We start from the raw sequence: 20,686 nt of genomic DNA, 5'->3' as shown, positions 1-20,686 counted from the left end.
ATTGCATCAACTTTACGTTAATTAAGCAATGTATAACCAGAACAAATCCAGATTTTGTGATTTTAGATATGACGACTAAAAATTATCTTACAATGCATCCTGACATCACTAATAGTGATACCGGTATATTGTTTTTTTAAAACTAATTAAGCAATGACGCAATGAATGCATTAATTTGGCTGTGCTTTGATACAATTGTAAATAGACATATTTAAGAATAGCCTACATATTAGGCGACAAAAATATTGGTCAACCTCGCGCTTTAAAATATAACTTATTAAAGCATTTTGGAGAAGTCTTAACCACTGATCTGGTTTTGGCCAGAGGTTTTAAACCAGGGGGTCGAACCGTTTGACTTTTCCGGTTCATGTTCGGTTCGGGTTCAAGGTTGTTTTTGGAATCCGGTTCAGTTCCGGTTTTGGTTTCGAGCAATTTAAAAGTTCCGGTTCAGCTGCGGTTCGACCATCGGTATTTCAAAACTGGTTCATAAAGTTCCGGTTCGGACACAATATAAGTTGCGTTAAATTTAAAAGTGTGAGCCAATAAATGTAGAGAATAATCTTTGAATTGTGAGACATTTAATCTAAGTTACGTGACGTATTAAAAAACCAGCACCTATTTTTAAAATATCTGAAAAATGAAAAAAACAACCTTTTATTTAATTAATATTCATATTTTTTTCGAAAAAATTTCGAGCATGGCGTAACTTGACTCTGTAAAATACAAGTTGTTGCTGGACTGAACTGCTTTTATTTACAGGTCCGGGTCGGGTTCGGTTAAGGTTCTCGTTCTTTTAAATTATTCGGTTCAGTTCCAGATCGGCTTCTTTAAATCTTACAAAAACGGTTGAGGTTCGGTTACGGTGTGAAAAAAATTGACCCAAAATCGGTTCATAAAATTCCGGTTCGGTTTCGGTTCGACCAACTGTTTTAAACAGACTGAAATAATGTATTTATTATTATTTTATTTTATCAATTTTTGACTTTATTAGGGATTTGTAAATTGGCTAAAATGACAAAGTCCAGGTTCCAATTCGGTACTTTTCTGACGTTAATCACTTTAATGCTGTCTTAAGCTAGATATAATAAGCTGTTTGTCATGAGGCTCGAAAACAAACAAAAGAGCTTTTTGGTGGCCACCTAACGGTTAGGTTAGGTTAGGTGCTTTCCTTAGCTTACGCAATACAAACCTAATTCTAAAACTACAACCTTAACTAGTTGAGGTAGATACGGTAACAATGACATTATAGTGCAAGTTTATTTTATTGTATTAAATTTGGATCGCAACTAAAAAAATATTACGTGCATATGCAAATCTGTCATCCATTTTCGTATACGTCAGTTCCATTGCTTGGTAGGCTGGGTCGTCAGTGACGTCAGATATAAGAATTCCGATGTGGGCTGATGGTCAGCTGGTTGCTTTCTCAGCAAAGTCTGTCTTATATGTATGCCAAAACCGTTTTAATTTAGCCTGATGAATATGCAATTTGGCGTGTTTTAAGAGCTATTTTGACAAATTTACAGATAACCGCAAATTGCGTATGTTAATCTGTGTGTTTTGATAGATCTTGACGCTGGTTTAGAATCGTACACCAGCTATTGTTTTACAGTAACAAAACGAGTTTATCCCTTCCTTGCAATTTCAGTTTGTGTTTCGTTTTGTTACTTTAAAACAGTGGTAGCTGGCAGGATTCTAAACCATCACCCGAAGCTGTTATTAGGCGTGTCTAGCAACAATATTTTAACTTTCCTTAACCTGATATATATTATGTATCGTTGTTTGTTTAGAATGGTAAGCATTTAAAAAAATAAAAATAAATAAATACATTTTTATACGGCATTTATTGCTTTATATAAACCTAATTATTAAGTTACATTTCAGGCAAGTAGTTCCCCCTTAAAGTTAGGGTGGTATAGGTAAATTATTAATGGCAATTTAGGTTAGGGTGTGGGTTAGTGTTTTAAATTAGGGTTGGTCAAGTATTATTATTAAATAATGAATATAATAATACTTGAGTCACCCACACCTAAATGCTAACTAGCACCCTAACCCAAATATTGTTCGTGATTTAATAATTGTGGTAGGATTCTATACCATCGCCAAATTAATTTTACCATTTTTTTTTCCAACCCATAAAGTTTGGGATTCTGAATTCTTTGAGCAAATGGCGAAAATATATCAGTACAAAGTCAGGTTGAAAAGTTTGACTGACTCTGGGTGTAAAACCCTCTTATCTGCAGCAGTTTTATACCCTCCCTCAACTATCAGCGGCTCTTTCATAAATTACGGAATGCAGTCAGGCTCAGCAGCAGCTAATAATTTGCAAAGTCAATATGAAATATGTTTATTTAAACAAACTCGAATCAATCAAAAATTTTTAAAGATAATCTGATTTCATGTTTCTGGACTAACACCGATAACCAATTTTTTATGTTTTTACCGACCAATACCTCATACAGATTTTTAATATACCTGAGCTACAGTAATACCTTTAAATAATAAACAATTAATGCAAATTTTATGTAAAACCAAACACTACTTCAAATAAGTTGAGAAAATAGTAAATTAGTTTGTTATATATAAAGGCTGTATAATATTTTGGTAGTAATATATTGCTAAAAATTTTGGCCCAAGTTTGATATTGATATGATGGTAGGGGTGAAATAATGGACGATTTTAACAGAAAACCAATGTATCGTTCTCTAAACCAGTGCTATTTAACCAGATTTTTTTATCTAAAGTTCTCAAACTTTAATATATGTGTGTTAACTATGTAAATACTCATTTTTAGAATATTTTATGGCTATTGATATGTTCACATGATTTGGAAGTACGTTTTGGAGCCTTTTTTACATATTTTGAATAATAACATAACATCGAGAGTTTAAAGGCCTAATTTATTAATTCACTAGTTTCACAAACATAAATTCATAAAAAAGTAAAATTTACTACCTTTATGAAACTCTTAAAAAAGTTATTTACCTTTTGTGAAACTCTTTTTCCGTTTATGTAGCAGATTTGCGCAAGAGTTTGTTGTCCACAACAGCAAGTTTTTAAAGTTACTTTATTCATAGCATCAACAAACAAATATTGATACGGCCATGTACTTGTGAATTGCCCTGTTTTAAACAAGTCATGTAAAAGTAACCAAAGTACCAGTCAAATCGTTTGCTAAATAACTTGTAAGTCAAGTCATTTTGAAAACTGAAGTGTACAACACTGGTTCGTTGCTATTTGTGAGCTATATAAAGTGATTATTAAGTTGTTAAAAAGTATATTTACAACAGAGAAAAGGGTTGAAGAGAACTTTGTCGAAACATACGTACAATTTTAGGCTGCCTAAGCGTTTTCCCCCTGCCACATCCAACATTTTTCATTCTGGGGGCAAAGTTTGTTAGCATTTGTAATACTATTTGCTTTGCCATTATACTGAGCAAGTCGTGCACAAATTTTAAGAAATTCTAATTTAAAATAAGTTCTATGCCTAAAAAGAGGCTATTAGGCAAACCAGATATCAAGCTTTAAGCTTTCAGCACAACTAATTTTTCTTACATTGATGAACACTAGAGGCTAGCATTAAAGTTCAGGATACTCTTTGATGCCCCTCAACTTAATGAAACTTTTGTGAAAAAAATAATTAAATTTTTTGGTCTGCGCTAACTGACAAACGGTTATGTCACAAGTTATTTGGATAAGCAACATGTTGGCAAATTATCAACCCATTCGGATTTTTTGCTCTGACATAATTAAAACAGTCAAAATTATATTTTTCTTAACTAAATATACCTTTATTAAATTCATTATCACTGGGAAACATGCTTAATCACAATTTTGGTAAGTAATAAAATCACATGGTATGTTGTAAATCGCATTGAGTGTGACATAACACTTCCATTGTGATGTAACATAAATAGATTGTCAAATGTAAGCCAGCACTATTACAGTTCACATGTACTGGATTTGGTTTATGCTATCGTTTGCAAAGATGACATGTATCTAGCATTATTGAAAACATAGCCATACATTTTAAGACTTGCTTCGGAGATGCAGCAGCAGAAATCATAGGAGTACTTGCCAAATCAAAGTAAAACTGCAAGCATATTTAACAATTCTATGATTGAAATTGACTACTTACCAAAATAACAAACAATCTATATGCTTAACATGGACTTTTATTCGCTAAAAATACAACGTGCTTCGCTCTTTCATAACTTTTTAAGAACGGCACAACAAAATAATTCCTTCCAATTGTAGTGAGAAATGTCCCTACATATTCAGCATTTTAAAAATATATGTGATTGAATATGTGTATAAACAACCACAATTTTTTTTGTGAAATAGATTTTTTCTCTTTTTTTGTTTTTTTTGTTCCAATTTCTTCGGTTTTCTGGCTCATTCTTCAGCCAACATAATCGTCAGCATTTGGCCATACTGCTAAATGCCAATATTGAATTGTCAAACAAAAACATAGCAAAATTGATATGTGCAATGATAATCAGGCTATTAGGCCGTAATTTAGTTTTGCGTTAGGTAGGCTATTACTCTTCAAATTTTCTGGATAACAGTTTTGCAGGTATTTACCTTTTTAGGTAGAAAACTTAAAAATGAAAACATGAATGTAATCCACAAAACTATTCATATTGTATCATACAATGTATGTATCAAAAGAGCACTAAACGATATTACTCAAACAACCAGTAATTACTACTCCACCTTTTTATTCAAGCTTTTTAGTATACAAGGAAATCTCAACTGTTTGTCACTTCTGCTATTTAAATCTGGTTGAATCAGTCAAACTCAAGAGCTTTATTGCTGTCGGCATGTTTTGTTGCTGAATTGCAGCTTACAGTAGAAAAACCACTGCTGTTATCCAAGCATGCAAGGAAGAGGAAACGGTGGGGATAGGAGGGAGCCAGCGGTACGCCAGGGGCGAAATCATGGGTCTCGCGGTGGTGGAACCGGAGGAAGGCAAACCACTCCAAACTCTGGTATGCTAATGGTCGGACCAAATTTTCGAGTTGGAAAGAAGATTGGTTGTGGCAACTTTGGAGAGCTTCGTTTAGGTAACTTTTCAATAAATGTAAAATATATTTGTATGAGCTAAACACCTCAACTGCCCCATAATTATATACCAAACTTTTTAAGTATATTTAGGGCCTAGGGGTATTAAGTATTCAGTCATTTTTAGGACATTTTCTTTGTACTAAAATAGTATAGTAGGCAGCTTTCAATACACTGTCGGCTAGTTCATGATTTGGCTTTCCGATTGCTTTAGGCCAATGGTAAGTGGTCTAAAGAGCTATGTTCCACGCGACTGAATGTATTAAGGGTACATGTCTGTTTTTTGAAGTAAATTAGCTGTAATTAACCTGAGGTGACAAATCATATCCGGCAATGCGCAAATTACTCTATTTTGTGCCACATATTGAAAGCTCTTTTGTTTGATCTTCAACCGAAAACACATACAGTAAAGAAAACTTACTTTGAATTGCTTGGCTAACACCAGAGAGCCCTGTCACGCAAAGTTTCACGCTCTAGATTTATTTTTAAAACATAATGAAAACTCTCTATTGTATAATTGACGTAATGTTTTTGTCTTGTCATGATCTTTTTTGATTGCAGGACATCTTTTATTTTTTGCATTAAGCTTTGATATCTCATTACCTTTTTTACTTTCAGAGAGTTTTTTATCTGTTTGTTAAGTATTGCTCATACAGTTTTACTGAATTATAGTGGTAAAAAAACATTTTTAGCATATGTTACTCTTTTGTGCAAGCACAGGAACGAATTAAACAAGCACCTTACATGGTGGAAAGTCCTCACATTTAATGGTTAAGTGAACAATATTGCCACAGCCAACAACTATGTTAATGCACCAGAGTAAGCAAATCTGGTGAAAAGTTATTAGGTAGTACTGAAATTCACAAAAATAGCGCCAAAATTTGGTCGAGTGGCATTTGTTTAAAAACTAGACATCAAACCGTGAATTTAAAAGTATTTTTTTATGTAATTTTTGTTCACCTTTTTTCAAAATATGGAATAATGCAACAACATCTTATTATATTGTGCCAGTAAATGTTGTGCAAAAGAGACCAGACAGTCCAACCCAACACAGGGTATTGACATATTCATCTTGCTGTAATGGCCTTAGATTACTTACAAGTGCAATTCTAATAATTGAATCTCTCAACACATTGTTTTTACATTGCATAAAATTAAACTACATTTTATTATTTGTTCAGGAAAAAATCTGTACAACAATGAACATGTGGCCATTAAATTGGTGAGTAACCTAATGTGTTAGTTAACCATTCAATATAAAAATAAATATAGGCTTCTAACTTAAAAACAAAAAGCGTAAGACAACACAGCAATACCCATATAGCAATACTTAACGTATAATAATTATTTAGTTTCTGGTGCTTAAAAAAATATAAACAGGTGGATAAGTGGGTGGCCTCTTTTGTGGGATAAAAATATCCTTTTCAGTAACATCCTGATGTGTTTTATATTAGTGCATATCTTGTTTAGGAACCTATGAAATCTAGAGCGCCTCAATTGCATCTTGAGTATAGATACTACAAACTACTCGGAAACACAGGTTTGTCTATTTTTGGTGGTGACTTTTTCTGTTTAGTCTTTTTCATTTAAAGTTTATGCAGAATAAATTTTATGTTACAAGTATAATGTATTTTATGTATTCCTAACTTATGCAAAAGATATCTGGTTGGCTATATACATATATATAAACAGTATATATATATATATATATATATATGTGTGTATATCTTGTTTTTGTCTGCAGAAGGAATACCACAGGTATATTACTTTGGTCCCTGTGGAAAATATAATGCAATGGTGATGGAACTTCTGGGGCCCAGTCTGGAAGATTTGTTTGACCTCTGTGACAGAACTTTCTCATTAAAGACTGTTCTTATGATAGCAATACAGCTGGTAAGTTTTTGAATTTCGGGATTTAGGTACATAATTTTGGTGATAAAGTCATCATATAGTTTGTTTGCGTTGTCCCAAAACAGTTTTATCAATGTACGAGTAATGACAACTAGTTATCCTTTTTGTTTATAGTCCGTAATGTTTTCATGCTTACACCAATAAATTATAGGTATATAAATATATCTTTGTCGGTTCCTATATTTGTAATTAGTATTTTCATGACTCATGCATGGATCAATCTTTTGCTGTGCAATATTTTTGTGAATTATATTATTTTTTGCTTCACCTTTTTGTTTCCATACCTTTTGGTGGCATAGATTTATGCTATTTATCGTTTAACAGCCAGAAAATTTCGTAACACATGCCAGAAAGCCAATTTTTCTTTAAAATTACTATGTCAGAAACTTTTCTTGTCGTTTTATATAATATATGTAAGTTAAATCCATTATCCAATGTTATCTCTTGTTTTTATCTTTGGTCAGTTATTCCCTTTTTGTATGAAATTTCAAACACTAATATAGTTAAATAATGTAATTGTTACTAGATTACTAGGATTGAGTATGTCCACTCTAAGCACTTGATTTATCGTGATGTGAAGCCTGAAAATTTCCTTATCGGACGAATTGGAACCCCGCAGCAGACAACGATTAATATTATCGATTATGGTCTGGCAAAAGAATACATTGACCCTGAAACCAGAAAGCATATTCCTTATCGGGAGCATAAAAGCCTTACTGGTACCGCTCGCTACATGAGCATTAACACACATCTTGGAAAAGGTAATTACTGTATTAAACTTTATACAATAAAAACATCTGTTTTACATTCCGTTTTTTGCAGCGTTGAATTGGTCTGAATTTATTTTGAAAACTTACACTTTACATTTTATTCTCAGTATGTATATATTAATAATGTTAAGTTGCTTTATTTTCATCTTTAAATATTATTTTAATAACCTAAAATATGTATAAAGTTACAAATAGTTCATATATAAACTGATTGCAGACAAAGGTTGAGACAGCCTTGCCTTTAGGAATTAAACTAAAAACTTATTAAACATGAGTTTTGACAAACAATTGGTGGTTCTAATACAACCAACTCTTTTCAAGCAGTTCCTTTCAGGCCCTGACCGTACAGAAACCAACTTTATGGTTTGTTTGCTCTGTCTGTCGGGCTTTCTTAAAAGTCAAACTTTAAACTGATGCGCGAACACAATACCTATTCACATTTATGTAGAAAGGTATCTAAGACACTTTTTTTATTTTTTTTTTATAACTTATTCTTTATTCATTAGAACAAAGTCGCCGAGATGACCTTGAAGCCCTGGGTCACATGTTTATGTACTTCCTGCGAGGAAGCCTACCTTGGCAAGGCCTTAAGGTAACAAAATAACCACTTTTATGTAGAGCTAAACTAAGTTTTTTACCTGGGTGTTGTATTTATTGAATACAATTTTTTTTTTATTTAAGATTCTAATATTTGCCATATTGACAAGCCAGAGTACTAGTGTTCATTTACAAAAAAGATAAAATCACAAAAAAATAAAATAAACAAAAATATGTTTGTTTATTGTGCATAGTTGTTTTGCAATGTTTTAGTTCAATTCTCATAGTTAAAAAATCAAATTTAGAAAAAGTTAGTAGAGATGCCTAATTTCATTTTTTATGGGATGTTGTAGGCTAAAATGGTTTGGAACTACTGACCTAATTTCATATGAGGTTGTTTATATAACTATTGTATACCTAACTCGGCTCCATAGTTAGGTTCAACCTGAAGAATGTTGTCAGACTTTTGATGACAGGAATTTGCGATAGAATCTACTTATCACACTTTTTAGTTTATGTTGTACACCCTACTTTGCACTATTTGATAAATCCTTTTGCTGTGTGAATAACAATTTTCCCAATATTTAAATCTGATAAAAGTTTGATGAATAACAAAAGTTTCACATATATGAAATATGATAAGTTTTCTAAACCATAGTAATTAGTCAAATGGTTAGTATTTATAAATGTGATGCATAATGTTTGGTAGTATGGTATATAGAAAAACAGTAAAGGTGAGGAGAATTCTTTGTGAGATTTGCATTATTCAGTGCTTTTCAACCTTTAAAATTTCCATCCGCACTTTTTTAATTCGGAAAATTTCCGCACAAAACAAGCTCAGTAAGTTTGCAACCTTTAGTTTTATTTGTGAAATAACAATGAAAGGGTTTGTGTATTAAAACCGTGACCTTAACCAATATAAAATAGATGGCTTAAGCTGCAATGAACCACTAAGAGACAATATTGCCGTACCTGTAACGCAAAAGTGTGCGTACCAGCTTATTTCATTACTGTATTACACATGATAAAAAATAATAATATGCACCATTTTCATCCGCATTGCAATTTTTTTCATCTGCACAAGGGCGTACCATCCCACGGGTTAAAAAGTACTGGCATTATTTATCACAATTCGCATTCAAAAGAATAATCCAGTTAAACTAAGGAGTGTCAGTAATGCTATGAAAAATGGCATTTGCATTGGGATTACAAGTAATTGGCTCGTTTAATTCATGACTGCAAAACAGACTTGTAATTTGCTGTGCTAATCCCATAAAAGGGGCTTTTAGTAATACTTTTTACTAACACACCAGGGCAAGTTTTTTTTTTTTTTTTTTTTTTAACCATTATAGTCGGTGTAGATGTTTTTTCACATGTGCAGTTTTGAATTTATAATAGCTTGTAAGAATAAACTTTATTTCATGAAGCCTTAACAGTATATTTGGCTGAAATGGCATAGACGTAAACACTAACATGGAAATTGCATCACCTGTTTTTCACATTTAACCAGCTGTTCTCTTAAATTAGTTTTATGTACTATTATGCAGTTCATATATACCGGAATACTGGTATGGAAATTATTTATGATGCAGGATAGTAAAGCCCGACCAATGTCCAGAATTGTCTGTTAAAGTGATGAGTAATTAACTTGTGTCACAAGGCATGTTTTTACACAACCCTTAGAATGTGTTCCTATTCTGAACCATACAGCCATACCTATTACCTGGAATTATGTCAACATTATTATAATATTATGTTTTATATTAACCTAGCGTGTTTTGGATGTTGTATTTACCAATACCCAAGCTTTCGTTTTTTTACCTTTGATTGTTCGAGCACTGTAAACTAATGTGAATTTTTAATTACAGGCTGACACTTTAAAAGAAAGGTATCAAAAAATAGGTGATACCAAACGATCCACACCAATTGATGTATTGTGTGAAAATCACCCAGGTCAGTTGCATGCAAATTTTGTTGCCTATATTGTTTTTTAACAAATATTTCTTATTTTTAATAGGATGACATGTTTAGAAAACCCTGTCAGATTAATCTAGTGTTTACTACATTATTTCAAAACTGTTCTTACTGCATAATATGTAAAAAGTAATATTTTTTGAGAATTTGTACTTTTAGTATAAAAAGTTATTCAAAAAAATCTTAATTTTGGGATTTTTTTAGTTAAAAAATGCTGTATATATATATATATATATGTGTGTTTCAATAGTTTTATTACAGCAATTACCTTTTGCAGATGAAATGGCGGCATATTTGCGATATGTCCGACACCTTGATTTCTTTGAAACGCCAGACTATGATTATTTGCGCAAGCTGTTTTCAGACTTGTATGATCGCAAAGGCTACCCGCACGACTCAGATTTTGACTGGTCTGACAAGCCCTTGGTAAGTGATGTCATTAAAAGTGAAATGAAGTAATATCCTATTTGTCTACAATCCAGTTATGAAGCACTGGTATGTCTTGCTGTAGTGCCATAATTTGATTGGGCTGTCTTTCTATGGTAGTGCACTAGAATTTATTGTCATTTAACGCAGACAACATCTGTGACCATGATCCTTTTATACAAGCTGAATATGAGGATGTGTCTTACAAAAAATAAAACCACAACTAAATGTTGACTAAAATAATTTCACAGTTTTATAGATATAAAATATAGCTGTCAGATTAAAACAATGGGGCTTCATACATAAAACTATTACCTTTAAAACAATTCACAAATGTAAATTATTTAACTCATCATAACACATATGGTATTCTCAATGCTAGTTAGTTAGTTATATATATGCTTTATGTGGGCTGTTAGTTGTTTCATTGCTAATCACCCTCTTCGTTCTGGAGTGGGTGTTAGGTTAAATTTCCTTTGGATAGCATTAATCGTTTTGTTGTTTTTGTTTGTAAACACTGGACCTGTTTTAAATGCCCTGAAGGCTTTGGTTTATTGTTAGTTACCACCTAAACTATTATTTTATTAAATGTAGTCTTTTGTTGTTTTTTGCCACTTTTTCCTCATTTTAATTTTTATAATATTTTTAGCAATCCGTCACGCAAGTAACAGCTGATGTGCCAAGAAACCAAATGCCTGCCCAAAGGGTAAGTTGAATTTGCGAACATATTCCTGTACCCAAACAAGATAGCTGTATTTCAAACTTAAGATGTCAGTAATTGTAAAAGTTACATATAACATTGTTTCCTGAGTCATTAAAAGGAAAATTGAAGCAAGAAAAATTGCTTCCAATCTCTTAAAAGATAAAGCAGTATATGCATTTTTAAAACCATAAAAAATGTTGTGTTGGATCTTTTAAGGCTCGCAACCCATACACACCCCACCATGACGGCAATGCTGACGATCCCGGGGCAGGTCACTCCAATGCTCCCATTACACCTCAGCAACGTGATGTGGATGCCATTACCGTCAAGTACGCTATATTGCTTTGTCTGACTTTAATTTACCTTAGTGAATACTTTTTTTGGAATTACAATAATGACTTACACATTTATCCACCCAGATTTTATTTTTATGATCCTTATAATTGAAAAAAAAACAATAGTCATTTAAAGGCAACAAGCTCTTTTTTTATTTTTACGAAATTAATTGGTAACCTTGAAAAATTTAAATAAACCTTTTATAAAGAATACCTTGGTAATGAGTGAAAATAGGTGACTAAATTGTACAACTTAACTAGTTTTATGCTACCTTGGGTATTGTATTGCCACCAATAGCACTCCGATATCGCACTTGTAACAACCAAACTCCCTGGAATTGATTATCTGGTCAATAAACCACCAGACTTCCTAATACGTTTTAGTTTTTGATTAGAATTAATACTCTTATTGCTGATGATAATACACTATTCACTTTTCCACAGTTTTCCAGAAGTTTTATTTATCTTGCACTTTATTTTACAATATAAAACTTAGGTTAAAATTAGCAAATAAAGCAAAACTTTCTCTCTCGATCAAAAGTCGTGCCCCTGATTCACTGAATGGATATTTTTTTGTTCTTTCTCGCAGGTGCTGTTGTTTCAAACGAAAACGACAGCGAACTGTGAACACGAGGCGCTAAAGCGGCGTCCACCAAGCGAGTGTATCGAGCTGTCGTCGAACTCCGCCACCAGTAAAACTAGCAGCTGAAACAGCAAAGTTTTAACAACGCAAGGCGATCGCTCGTTTCCGGCATTCGCTCATTTCTTTTTCGGCGAAGCCCTAAGCTTTGAAATTCTCACTTTCGTTCGTTCGCGCATTTTTTCCTTCAGTAATTTGAGAAAAAAGTAGCGCTAAATTTTCGGCGAAGTGGAAGCCCACACTAATACGGCGTGCCACCCCCCACCCTTTTTTACTCATTCGCCTTCAGTTGGTTGCGTCAGGGACGATGACATCACGTATCGCGCCGGCGCGACCGACTCATCGCCACGCTTTGAGGCGGCATCACAAGAACAGTTCAAGTCACAGTATAGTTTCTCATCGGCCATACGGGGCCTCTGTCCGTACGCGCGCCCAAATATGACGTGTAGCAGTGGTGCTCGCGCAACAAAGTTGCCATCCTTATTGTGACGTTGCCGTGACGAAATCGCGCACTTCGCACCGTCGGAAGCCGAAAGCACCCATCCTCGTCGACCAGGGTCGCTTGAACAATGCACCGGCGTCGTTTAGGAAACACATGCGAAAGACAAAAAATTCGCCACCTTCGCAAAGGGAGAAATAAAATTGCACACTCGGTAGAGCGGTGCTTCAGTTGTGAATTGGCCCAGGAGGTGTGACTCATCGCGCTCGGATTGCGACAATCAAATAAAAAGCATAGTACCAGTGAACTGTCTCTCCACCGCGCGATCATCGCGTGCCCGGCCAAAACGTTGGTAACCCGCTATGACGTGCGCATCGGATCATCAGCCTACGTCGGTGTGCCGGCTTGGAACTTTGTCACCCGACTAGTGAAAATGCATTGGGCAGTGTTTTGACACCTTTGTTCAAGTTACCCGGTCGCCTTAAGTAGTTCTCGGCTGCCACAGCCAACATAGCGCGGCTTATTTTTGCAAGTTTTTTTATTCGATGACTATCAAAAGTTTAGAGCTCAATATTTCCTTTGTTTTTCGGGCAGTGATTAGTAAGCCAAATCAGATCGTTCCCTGTAAACAGATCGAAAAAAACCTACCCTTCTCAATCAACCGCCTGCGGTCGTTCGCTTAAAAACCGCAGCCTTCACACTCGGTCTAAAATTGCGTTAGGCTGCACCATAATTGTTGTTAACCAGCGCGATCAATTTTCTTTGGGTTTACGGCCATTTTCCTTATTATTAAAACAGCCCGTTCGCGTGGCTGCTTTTAAAGCAAAAACCGGAAAACGCGATGCAGCTCCTTTGTGAAGTGCCTGCTGTGTGACCTTCCACGCTCGTTTGTGACACCTGTGCACTGCTTCTGCCAGCAGCCTAACGGCGCAAGTTTGAACTGTTCCGTGAAAGCTTCCAGGCGCCTTGGCTCGATATGCTTATGCGTGTTAAGCGCGCGGTTGGCTGATCGGTCGCGACACGGACAGCGCACGACAGCTACTATTACTCGGCGAGCGTCGGCCGTGGAGTGTGGCAATTCCGTCTGGCGCTGGTCGTCGCGACTGGCAATTAGCGCCGGTCGGCGTATCGGCGCGTTGTAATTCGCCGCAGCAGCAGGCGCCCTTTCCTGGTATAATGATCGCTTCAGTTAAACGCGCCTTTCTCATCCAATCCGCGCCCGTCGACAAGCTCCTGGTTTGAGAGAAAAGGCCGGTCGTCAACGAGGTATGCAAGCTCGTTTGAACGACACCGGCGTAACAAGTTGCGCTGTGAGAGCACCCGCTGTCATTTCATCAAACCTACTTTTTTACAATCCACTTTATCTTTGCTCTCCTGTTATTGTTAGTTTGTTGGTGTACAGTTCCCCCGTTGCTAACCCGATGTAAAGACCTTTGTACTTTTGTGCCGTTTATTTTCCCCTGAGCGTGTTTTTCGCTGGAAGCGCGAGACGCCATAGTTTTTTTAGGGGTGTAATGCTCTATATTATGTAAACCTAACATCTTTTTTACTCTTACAGAATTGCCTTTAATAACCTTACTGCTATTAGTATTTCACAGCTAAAATAATTTGGACAGTTCAAATTTAAAGTGTTTTTTTCTCGAGCATTCATCCCTGTTAAGACCATGTGTTCAAGACCGCTTCCATCGTCGCTCTAGTTTACAGCTGATCTTTATTTCGCTCCCCCGGAAGTACCCCAATGGCTCGTCCTCAGTGTTGTTACTTCGCCTTTCTTATTGTTTTATTTAGTTTTGTGCCTGTGCAACCGCTCACCAACCCACAAAACCGCTCATTAGCCTGAACTTTTGTTTGTTTGTGGGGGCCGTTTGATTTTGAACCTTTTGTGCGTGCGTCGAACGCTCGGTTTGACTTGAAAGCAAGCGACCGAGCGAGAAATTTAGGCAACAAAAATCAATGCAATTACTTACAACTTGAAAATCAAGCTGTTGGTTTATACATTTTTAAGGCGTAATAACTCTAGGTTTCGGTAAAAAAACCTTTCAATTTTTGCAATTGCGCTAACTATACTTAAACCGAACAACTTTTCTAATGAAATACCCATCTGGTGATTTTTCCTGTTTTCTCCAACTTTTCTTAAACTCTTGGCTGCCATGTTATCGACTCAACAACCTCTACGTAGCATACGCTCACAGTATACTAACTGCGTGTGCCTTTTGCGAGAGCCGGTTGTGACAAGTCTTGTTAATGCACCCGCGAAGCCCCGACGTTTTAATAAGAGCAACGCGGTTGCTTGGCTTCTTTTGCCTAACGCACCTTCAGTTTTAGCTTGTTCTGATGGCCCAAGTGCAATAGCGTACAGCTCTATATCTTGTGCTCCCTCATACGGTTTAAAGTTACGTGCAAGGTGCCGCCGTCGCGGCTTCACTCGTCGTTTTCTTTCGTCGCGCGCCTGTCGTTCAAGTAAGCAAGTCTGTGTGTGCGCGTTTTTCTAGTTGCTTCTCGAAATGCTGTTACGTGTTACGCCGGGAATGCTATGGTTCTCGGGCAAGTCGCCGCACTTGTCACTAGGGGCGTTTGATATATAAACTTTGGCCCCTTATAAGCTTTTCGACGTACACTTCGTAAATACAGGGTTTAATTGTCAATCCTTTCGCGTCTACGTTCGGGCCCAAATGAGATAAATTTCAGCTGCACTTTGAGTGTATGCAAGAAAGGGAGATTTATCTTGTTAAATGGACCTCCTTTAAATATTTAAATTTGGGTTGAGTTCTTTACAAAAAAAAATATGTCACTGTATGGCCAGCGCGTCCGATATTCTAACAAGGCAACAGCCCGGTCTAAGTACCCCCTGACTTATTTCCAGTTGTACCCCCTTAGTTATTTCCATGCAATTTATGCCGCCATCGCTATGAAATTCGACGAACGACAATCGTCACTAAAAATTCTGTAACTTGGACCTTTGCGCAGCCGATTTTCTGCTTACGTGCTCTGCGCGCTATGTTTCGTCTTCTGTTTGAAGCATTTCCTTTACGTGCCGATATACTTTGCTGTGGACCTTACCATGTCGGCGTATATTAAACCCAAACGCTTGTATGTTCTGACTTGTGCAGTATGCCGGTGGTTTCGCCCCAATCTGTGAAAACTTAATTTAAAATCTTTGAGGCTTATCAACGCTCACATTACTCTTTGTGCATAGTCGGCGGCCCGACCAAGGTGTTTCGAAGTAACAGCAACCTGTCACTCACCAACAACGGACGACTTTTTGCGCTTCACGTATATTTTCTACTCCCGCGTTAGTTCGTACGTTCTCGCTTTTGTCGACAAGTGTACCGCGGCCTCCTTCGCGCTATTTGGCATGTGTTCGCGTTGTTTCGCGCTGCCGCTTCGCGGAGCGCCAGAGCTGCTATCGCACGAGCACTCTCGATTATTTCTCTCTCTATCTTGTTTTTAAGTGATTGTCGACGGCCCGTCGAGGTCTTAAATGGTTGGTAAAATAAACTTGTACTGTTGCACATATCAAGTTTCTTTAAATCGGCGACAAGCAATCTGCAAAGTATCATTATCAGTAAAGCGTGTATATTGTTTTGAACAATTCAGGCATTTTGTGTAAAATTTATACAATTCGTGTCTTGTATAGCTCAAGCATAATAAGAGGATATTTCCACTGCAACAACAGTTAAATTAGTAAGCGGTATCCTAGATAGGTCCACGAAACACTAATCCGAACCAAGTTTGTAAACCTGAACACTTTTGTAAAACAAGGTGTTATTGGTTATTACGTTCATGTCCAAGGTTTGAAGTACTTTGCAATATAAAAAAGCTGGTGTCAAGAGGAGTTCTAACATTAAACGCGGCCCTAAAATAAGACTTGTTTAACTACGTGACAGGGACAGTTCCACGTGACCATCCCCCCAAAATAAAACTGTATTTTTTTACCTATGTTAACTACGCAAATACAATCTACATCATGTTTATGAAATGTTTGATTAAATCATTTTAGCCCAAAGGCGTCGTGCTTCCCTTCGAAAAGTGCTGGCGAAACTATTCTATTGAAAGCAATACCTCCCCCGAGTCTCCAACCTAATACCTTAACCAAACAAACGAAAATTCTGGTGTTCTACAAGTTGCTTATCATGACGCCACGTTTCGATATTACTCTGTAACGTCACACGTAATTTTGTGACGTCATCTCTTCCAAAACATTCATGTTCCCCCTAAACAAAAATCCTAGATCTGCGCCTCGAAGCAAAATGAATTTTTACGTTGCTTCGCTATTGTATTTCAATTTTCAAAGTTAAAATTTCGTTCATGTACGAAGATTAAACCTTTTTTGTTTTACTATAGTTTCGCAAAATTATTATGTTACAGCACCGTGGTAAATCTTGTCTTTAAATTTACCAGTTTTTCAATTCAAGGAAAATGTTTGACTATATAGGCCAGGGGTGTCCAACTCAAACATGCCGGCGTGCCAGTTTTTATCTTACAACTTCTTCCCGTGCCAAAGTTTAGTAACTATTTTTTTTTTCTAACATTTAAAGGTTTATAAGCACATGAAAAACATTTCCTTATTTAATCAAGCAAACCATTAGGGCAGTGGTCGGCAAACCTTTTTTTGTCGCGGCCCAAAGTACTCTTTTTAAGGTGAAGTATTACACGGCGCCTGGATGGCCATAACACTGCCATACCATGATGTAAAACATACTATAAAACGAAGAATATACGCGCGAAGCGCGAAAATTTGGCGTATACATATAGTTCAAGTTGGCAAAAAATATAGTTCGACATGTAGGCTGCTCAGGACCACATTTGGCACGTGGGTCTGAACCACGCTGAGACAACATGAAAATTCTAAGCCACATGTACTTTTAAAACAAAGTGCAATGAATGTATGGCTATCACGCGGCCCGCAACACAACTACACGATAACACTAAACCAGGGGTTCTTAAACTGGGGTCCATGGACCCCTTAGGGGTCCGTCACCTAGTTTTAGGGGGTCCATGAAGGCCTAATTGAAATATTAGTGTATATTTAAGAAGTAATCAATTTATCAAACACACCAGTTTAATTGAAAATAAAACGGTATTGCACTGAATGCATTAAACTCCGTTACCCTTTCATATTTTTGGACCGAAATCAGCAGACTTACGAAGTCTATTTGTATTGTGACGTCATTTTAAAAAATGTTGCCTTTGTGGTCCACGCGAGGCCAAAAAAATGTTTGGGGTCCGCGGTAAAAAAAAGTTTAAGAACCCCTGCACTAAACGATTCAACAGATTGCCGACCTCTACATTACCTTTAGCTGTGTAGTATCAGTGCGCGTTATTGCATCTTAGTGTCCGTCGGTGAGCTGACTTTGCTACTTGTTTCTTTACAGTTTACACCAAGCTCTATAATTATGTGAAGGCTTGCGTCCACTACAATTGTTATTTGTTGTAATTCCCGCGATTGTTACATAATGTGAACAAACAATGGTAATTGGCTGTATAACAAATTTAGTATTTCTTGACAATTGGCCGAATAACAAATGAAGTATTTTTGGGGGGCTTGCGTGCCATTTTTATTACGTGGCGTGCCGCATTTGGCACGCGTGCCGCTTGTTGGACACCCCTGATATAGGCCTACCGTTGTATTAGAGTAGGACAGTCACTAGAGTAGACGTAGTCTGAAAACGTACAAATATATAAACGTGTCAGTATTAGTAATACTGTACGACTGTACGTCTTGTATCACTAGCCTTGCTTTGCCTCCAGCCGAAAGGGACCCCGGGTTGACCATTGCCAACATTTAGAATCGTCTTATTCCCAGCCACTGTTAACACACAACAGTGCAACTTGGGTCTTTCTCGCTGTTGAATAAACATAATTCCACAGTTACCGAGAGCGCACGGTAAACACCAAGCAATGAACATACGCGGCGGTTGCGCAAATTGAAAGAGAGAGAAGCCCGCTCCTTCTGCCCAACGACACAATGCTACTTTTTTCTTCTGTCGTTCGGGGGGTATTCAGCGGCTTACGCACGAACGCCAGGCTAGCGCACTTTTAGAGATTTGAATTTCGCAGGCATTTTTAACCTACACAGCGGCACATATGAGTACTAAAGCGGCTATCCAGGGCGCTGCTTCATAGTTCTTGAGTGTCAAGTGACTTGAAAATGCGATACGGTTTAACGCGCTACAATAGAGTCGGGCATGTTATAAGTTTGGTTTTGATTTCTAAACGACCGCAGCTAATAAAAGGCAGAACATAGCTGGCATTTGAGGCTGCTGTGTTAGTCGCAACTTGGATTAGGCTTGTCGCACTATAGGACTGAGTTTAACGAGGATTTGCCCTTTTCGATCCAAGAGACGATCGATAAAGTAAACTTGGTAATTGGCTGGTTTCAAGCACGTTTGTTGTCAAAGTGCAAGAGCCAGTTGAGATGTTGGAATTTCAGTTTCAGCTCAGAGCGATACTCTGTAAGTGTAAACCATAACAAAGAGCTTCTTTTGTGTCAAAATTAAGTAAAATAAACTTCTCAACGTTTTAAATAAGCAGCTCTAACTGAGACTACAAGTTAAAGTAAACAATGAAATGAACTGTGTATTTAATTAAGTATTTGTCTATTTATTAGTTGTACGACAATGTACGACTTGCCTTATTTTTTTGATAACTTGGTTTATTTTGAAACATGGATTGGCAATCAAAAATAGGTTTGTTCACTTACTTTGCAATATTAGTTGAATTTGTGAGCTAAAGTGGGAAGATTAGGCTATGCTATATTGATTACAAACGTATTTTTCCTGTAGCCTACTCAGCTTAAAACAGCTTCAATCGAGTTAAAAAAAATGGTTTTGTGTTGTGCAATTTAATAATAAAAAACGTTCTTTAATATAATTTTATATGATTATACATACACAATTTGTCCCCAATTACACTTACTTTTATCGAAAAATCTTTGTTGTTTAATGATTAATAACACTAACCCAACGCCATTGCGCGTCTAGAGATCAGACCATGATTGTGTTGCTCTTATGAAAGCTGAATTGTCAACATTAAGCTATTACTATACCAGCAACCGTTAAGCCAGGGGCGGGCAACTTCTCCAGTCGGCGGGCCTGATATGGGAAACTGAAGTACTTGGCGGGCCGGATTCCTGATCGATATATTAATTGTACTGCCATGGCCTACATGTTTTGTCGCACAATGGCGGCTAATGTTCTACTCTTTAAACACGGCAACACTTTCATTGTCCTGTAAACAACTGATTTTTTTTATTGCTGACTTGAAAAAGTACTTCGGCATCCAATCTTTGTTAAACTTTACGTTTCTCGGCAAAATCCAAGGAATAATATTGATTAACTCTAAATCTAAATTTGGAACACACAATAAGATCTAAAAATCAACAATACCTAAAGCAGAAAAATCAATAATACCATGGCATTAACACCAACGACATAATAAAGCCAAACACGCAGTAATATCTACGACAGAAAAATAACTAAATCGTCTAAATAAGACACCAATCTGTCAAAATAAGTCCTAAATTCTTTGGAATAAGGCCTCTATGACCAAAATCACGCCTGAAACTGTGGGGAGAAGGTATGGGATGTTGGGGGCCATGGCATTGGCCGCTTTGGTTTTAAATTTTGGGCGCCCTGGTTTGAAGCCCCTGTTTTGGCACCTGATTTTCTGGCCCTGTTTGGGGTTATTGGTGGCTGGTGGGTAATGAGTGGGGTTAGAAAATGGGTTAGGGTTGAAATTATTAGTGGAGTTAGTGATGTACTTGAGGGTGAGGTTTGGGGTTAGGTAAAATGTTTTATAGGTCTGATTCTGGTCATTTAGGTCTTATTCCGACGGATTTATGACTTATTCCGATTTAGACGGTTATACGACTATTTTATATTAGTCCTA

At 36.6% G+C, this 20,686-nt stretch overlaps 1 protein-coding gene across 2 annotated transcripts; it reads left to right on the top strand.

Moving 5' to 3' along the window:
• Positions 1-4,733: 4,733 nt before the first annotated feature.
• Positions 4,734-16,326, top strand: LOC146168558 (casein kinase I-like). Of its 2 annotated transcripts, none has more exons than XM_083389277.1 (11): positions 4,734-5,063; positions 6,243-6,283; positions 6,532-6,601; positions 6,806-6,954; positions 7,499-7,733; positions 8,249-8,334; positions 10,148-10,232; positions 10,531-10,679; positions 11,329-11,376; positions 11,599-11,711; positions 12,307-16,326. In XM_083389277.1, the coding sequence occupies exons 1-11, from the start codon at positions 4,877-4,879 to the stop codon at positions 12,356-12,358; spliced, it is 1,215 nt and encodes a 404-aa protein (XP_083245403.1). In that variant the 5' UTR covers positions 4,734-4,876; the 3' UTR covers positions 12,359-16,326. The 2 variants fall into 2 exon arrangements, with proteins under 2 accessions (XP_083245403.1, XP_083245402.1); XM_083389276.1 differs by having other exon boundaries at positions 11,329-11,385.
• Positions 16,327-20,686: the final 4,360 nt, after the last annotated feature.

This window comes from Ascidiella aspersa, chromosome 1 (genome assembly GCF_963924565.1).
Source record: "Ascidiella aspersa chromosome 1, kaAscAspe10.2, whole genome shotgun sequence".
Lineage (NCBI taxonomy): Eukaryota > Metazoa > Chordata > Ascidiacea > Phlebobranchia > Ascidiidae > Ascidiella > Ascidiella aspersa.
This window is presented reverse-complemented; position numbering and strand designations above follow the sequence as displayed.

What these genes read in the sequence shown, in the direction of transcription:
- LOC146168558 (XM_083389276.1), top strand. Translation starts at nt 4,877, where the DNA reads ATGCAAGGAAGAGGAAACGGTGGGGATAGGAGGGAGCCAGCGGTACGC. An exon ending in CTTTGGAGAGCTTCGTTTAG is followed by an intron (nt 5,064 to 6,242) that starts GTAACTTTTCAA and finishes TTATTTGTTCAG; the next exon opens with GAAAAAATCTGTACAACAAT. An exon ending in AACATGTGGCCATTAAATTG is followed by an intron (nt 6,284 to 6,531) that starts GTGAGTAACCTA and finishes TATCTTGTTTAG; the next exon opens with GAACCTATGAAATCTAGAGC.